The sequence below is a fragment of the Salarias fasciatus genome (assembly GCF_902148845.1).
Source record: "Salarias fasciatus chromosome 7 unlocalized genomic scaffold, fSalaFa1.1 super_scaffold_4, whole genome shotgun sequence".
NCBI classification, from domain to species: Eukaryota; Metazoa; Chordata; class Actinopteri; order Blenniiformes; family Blenniidae; genus Salarias; species Salarias fasciatus.
The window spans coordinates 27,689,646-27,694,645 of NW_021941229.1; the positions used below are offsets into that span (position 1 = coordinate 27,689,646).

The 5,000-nt window shown below is 53.5% G+C and overlaps 1 protein-coding gene across 1 annotated transcript in view; it reads right to left on the bottom strand.

Annotated features, from left to right (window-relative positions):
- LOC115382620 (cGMP-dependent protein kinase 1-like) overlaps window positions 1–5,000 on the bottom strand; it is a 14,081-nt gene that overhangs the window by 6,391 nt on the left and 2,690 nt on the right. Inside the window, exons 5-8 of the mRNA XM_030084437.1 lie at window positions 4,517–4,630; window positions 4,288–4,393; window positions 3,191–3,254; window positions 2,199–2,276 (exon numbers count right to left, since the gene is read on the bottom strand). Coding sequence (XP_029940297.1) covers window positions 2,199–2,276; window positions 3,191–3,254; window positions 4,288–4,393; window positions 4,517–4,630 — 362 coding nt within the window. The remainder of the gene's footprint in view (window positions 1–2,198; window positions 2,277–3,190; window positions 3,255–4,287; window positions 4,394–4,516; window positions 4,631–5,000) is intronic.

The following is a 5,000-nucleotide window of genomic DNA, read 5'->3' on the forward strand; positions in this document are numbered from 1 at the left end:
TACTGTGTGTGTTGTACTGTGTGTGTTGTACTGTGTGTGTTTTCCTGTGTGTGTTGTGTGTGGTGTGTGTGTGTTGTACTGTGTGTGTCTTTGTTGTACTGTGTGTGTGTTGTACTGTGTGTGTTGTACTGTGTGTGTTGTACTGTGTTGTGTGTGTGTTGTACTGTGTGTGTTGTCTGTGGTGTTGTACTGTGTGTGTGTTGTACTGTGTGTGTCTTTGTTGTACTGTGTTGTGTGTGTGTTGTACTGTGTGTTGTACTGTGTGTGTACTGTGTGTGTTGTACTGTGTGTGTGTGTGTTGTACTGTGTGTGTTGTACTGTGTGTGTGTTGTACTGTGTGTGTTGTACTGTGTGTGTTACTGTGTGTGTGTTGTACTGTGTGTGTTGTACTGTGTGTGTGTGTTTGTACTGTGTGTGTTGTACTGTGTGTGTGTGTGTTGTACTGTGTGTGTTGTCCTGTGTGTGTTGTACTGTGTGTGTGTTGTACTGTGTGTGTCTTTGTTGTACTGTGTGTGTGTTGTACTGTGTGTGTTGTACTGTGTGTGTTGTACTGTGTGTGTTGTACTGTGTGTGTGTGTGTGTTGTACTGTGTGTGTTGTACTGTGTGTGTTGTACTGTGTGTGTGTTGTACTGTGTGTGTTGTACTGTGTGTGTGTTGTACTGTGTGTGTGTTGTACTGTGTGTGTGTGTTGTCCTGTGTGTGTGTTGTCCTGTGTGTGTTGTACTGTGTGTGTGTTGTTCTGTGTGTGTTGTACTGTGTGTGTTGTCCTGTGTGTGTTGTACTGTGTGTGTGTTGTACTGTGTGTGTTGTACTGTGTGTGTGTGTGTTGTCCTGTGTGTGTTGTACTGTGTGTGTTGTCCTGTGTGTGTTGTACTGTGTGTGTTGTCCTGTGTGTGTTGTACTGTGTGTGTGTTGTACTGTGTGTGTTGTACTGTGTGTGTGTGTGTTGTACTGTGTGTGTTGTCCTGTGTGTGTTGTACTGTGTGTGTGTTGTACTGTGTGTGTTGTCCTGTGTGTGTTGTACTGTGTGTGTTGTACTGTGTGTGTTGTCCTGTGTGTGTTGTACTGTGTGTGTGCTGTACTGTGTGTGTGTGTTGTACTGTGTGTGTGTTGTACTGTGTGTGTGTTGTACTGTGTGTGTCTTTGTTGTACTGTGTGTGTGTTGTACTGTGTGTGTTGTACTGTGTGTGTGTGTTGTACTGTGTGTGTTGTACTGTGTGTGTGTTGTACTGTGTGTGTCTTTGTTGTACTGTGTGTGTGTTGTACTGTGTGTGTTGTACTGTGTGTGTTGTACTGTGTGTGTTGTCCTGTGTGTGTTGTACTGTGTGTGTTGTCCTGTGTGTGTTGTACTGTGTGTGTTGTACTGTGTGTGTTGTCCTGTGTGTGTTGTACTGTGTGTGTGTTGTACTGTGTGTGTCTTTGTTGTACTGTGTGTGTGTTGTACTGTGTGTGTTGTACTGTGTGTGTTGTACTGTGTGTGTTGTACTGTGTGTGTCTTTGTTGTACTGTGTGTGTGTTGTACTGTGTGTGTTGTACTGTGTGTGTTGTACTGTGTGTGTTGTACTGTGTGTGTGTTGTACTGTGTGTGTGTTGTCCTGTGTGTGTTGTACTGTGTGTGTGTTGTACTGTGTGTGTTGTCCTGTGTGTGTTGTACTGTGTGTGTTGTACTGTGTGTGTGTGTCACCCCTTCAGAGCCTGCTCTCCAAACCAGTCTCCTTTCTTCAGGTGTTTTTCTTTCAGTTGTTCGTCGCTCGACTGTTGAGAAACTTTAACCTGAGAAACGAAACAAACCTTCGATCTGGACCGGACCGGATCAGACCAGACCGTACCGGACCAGACCGGACCAGACCAGACCAGACCGGACCGGACCAGACCGGACCGGACCGGACCGGATCAGACCAGACCGTACCGGACCAGACCGGACCAGACCAGACCGGACCGGACCAGACCAGACCAGACCGGACCGGATCAGACCAGACCGTACCGGACCAGACCGGACCAGACCAGACCGGACCGGACCAGACCAGACCAGACCGGACCAGACCAGACCGGATCAGACCAGACCAGACCAGACCAGACCGGACCAGACCGAACCGGACCGGACCAGACCGGACCGGACCGGACCAGACCAGACCAGACCAGACCAGACTGGACCAGACGGAACCAGTCCGGTCTGGACTTGCGTCCAGTGTCTCACCTGTCCGTCACTGATGATGAAGAAGGTGTCCCCGCTGGCGCCCTGGCGGATGATGTAATCCCCGTCGCAGTAATGAGTCTGAGACACAGCACAGGGGGCGGGGTCAGAGTCAGGGGGCGGGCTGTGATGACCGCCGGCTGTCTGGGCTCTGAGGGCCTCTCTGGCCTGCTTCTGACCTTCTCAGAGGTCAGAGGTCATATATGCATGCTCACTATCACCATCATATCTGCATGATCACGCTGATCTTTAATCACTCTTCACATACTGGGTTACCTTGTCTTCTTGTGGTGGTTAGACTAATGGTGATCTGTAGCAGACCTCTCTTGATGCACGCCCCGAGTTTACTACTAGTTACTACTAGTTACTACTAGTTACTACTAGTTACTACTAGTTACGACTAGCTATATTCAAAAAAAAAAAAAAAAAGGGTTTGTGGTGTCCTTGCATTTCCTTCCTCCCCTACACCTCCTTTTATTTTTGTGGCCTGGTCTGTTCACTAATATGGTTCGGAAAAAAAAAAAAAAAAAAAAAATGTAAGTATGGTTCTGTAATTTTCTGTGTTGGTTGTCGGCTCTGTTTTGGTGTTGTCTAGATTGGGGGTTTGGGATTGTTCTTGGTTGCGTGTGGTGCGTCGACAACACTGTTTTGTATTGTGACTTTGTACATAGGTTCTGCCCCACCCCGTTCTCCCTCTCTTTATCTTTCTCTCTTTCTGTTCCTGCTCTCTGAGCGTCTCCGTCCCGGTCCTGTCCTCAGCCATGCCGGATGCCAGCTTTAAATAAAGGCAGCAGCAGGAGGAGACTCAGTCTCGTCCTGCTGCTAATATTAAAATCTGTTCGGATAGTAAAAGGCTACAATCATACAATATTGCACGCCCCAGCTGCCGAACAGGACAAGGGAAAAAAAAAAAAAAAAAGAGTCAGGGGGCGGGGTCAGAATCAGGGGGCGGGGTCAGAGCCAATCGGCCAATAGGGACCAGAGCTCCGCCTCACCTCCTCCAGAATGTCGGCCAGCTTACTGAGAACGTCCTCAGGGAGCGCCTGGAAGGACGGGACGCTGCCGGGGTCAAAGGTCAGAGTGAGACTGTGACAATGAGGGGCGGAGCCTGACAGAGCCTGAATCAACCGGAATCAACCCGCTGTAGCCTGAATTAGCCCACCACAGCATCCCACTCCACCCGCCACTCCACCCGCCACTCCACCTGCCACTCCACCTGCCACTGTACCTGCTGCAGCCTGCCACTCCACCCGCCACTCCACCCGCCACTCCACCTGCCACTCCACCTGCCACTCCACCTGCCACTGTACCTGCTGCAGCCTGCCACTCCACCCGCCACTCCACCTGCCACTCCACCTGCCACTCCACCTGCTGCAGCCTGCCACTCCACCCGCCACTCCACCTGCCACTCCACCTGCCACTCCACCTGCTGCAGCCTGCCACTCCACCCGCCACTCCACCCACCACTCCACCCGCCACTCCACCTGCTGCAGCCTGCCACTCCACCCGCCACTCCACCCGCCACTCCACCCGCCACTTCGCCTCCCACTCCACCCGCCACTCCACCTGCCACTCCACCTCCTACTCCACCCACCACTCCACCCGCCACTCCACCCGCCACTCCACCTGCCACTCCACCTGCTGCAGCCTGCCACTCCACCTTCCACCCGGTACCTGCCACTCCACCTGCCACTCCACCTGCCACTCCACCTTCTGCAGCCTGCCACTCCACCCACCACTCCATCCACCATTCCACCTGCCACTCCACCTCCTACTCCACCCGCCACTCCACCTGCCACTCCACCCACCACTCCACCCGCCACTCCACCTGCCACTCCACCCACCACTCCACCCGCCACTCCACCTGCCACTCCACCCACCACTCCACCTGCCACTCCACCCACCACTCCACCCGCCACTCCACCTGCCACTCCACCCACCACTCCACCCGCCACTCCACCCGCCACTCCACCTGCCACTCCACCTGCTGCAGCCTGCCACTCCACCTTCCACCCGGTACCTGCCACTCCACCTGCCACTTCGCCTACCACTACGCCCGCCACTCCGCCCGCCGCTCCGCTCCACCCGGTACCTGCGCAGGAAGTCGGTGTACTGCGAGTGCTTGATGAGGCCGGTTCTCATCATGATGGTCTGGAAGCCCGGCCGGTCGATGGCCCACAGCTTGATGTCCGTCAGAGCTGCAGGCAGAGGACACAGCGCCCCCTGCTGGGAGCGGTTACCGTGACAACCGTCTGGACCCACGCCGTCTGCTGAGGTGTGTGTGTGTGTGTGTGTGTGTGTGTGTGTGTGTGTGTGTGTACCTGTCACGGTGGCGGTCCGGGTGCAGTTGTACAGAATCGCCAGTTCTCCAAACACTTTTCCAGGACCGATGCTGCAGAGCTTCTTCCCCTGTTTGGTCACTTCAACCATCCCCTCTGCACACACACACACACACACACACACACACACACACACACACACACACACACACACACACACACACACACACACACACACGGTGAGTTATGATCAGCTGATCAACAAACACTCTGCCACCATTCAGGGACCACAGGCTTCATCTCTGCTCTTTGCAGATGACGCTGTCCTGTTGGACCATCATGCACTGGGGCGGTTTGCTGCTGACTGTGAAGCAACAGGAATGAGGATCAGAACCTCCAGGTCCCGGGCTCTGGTCCTGGACCAGAAGAATGTGGTCTGTCCTCTCCGGGTCGGTGGAGAGACCCTGACCCTGAATGGAGTTCTGGACGTGTCCCACTGAGAGGAGGACCTGAGGAAGACCAGGAC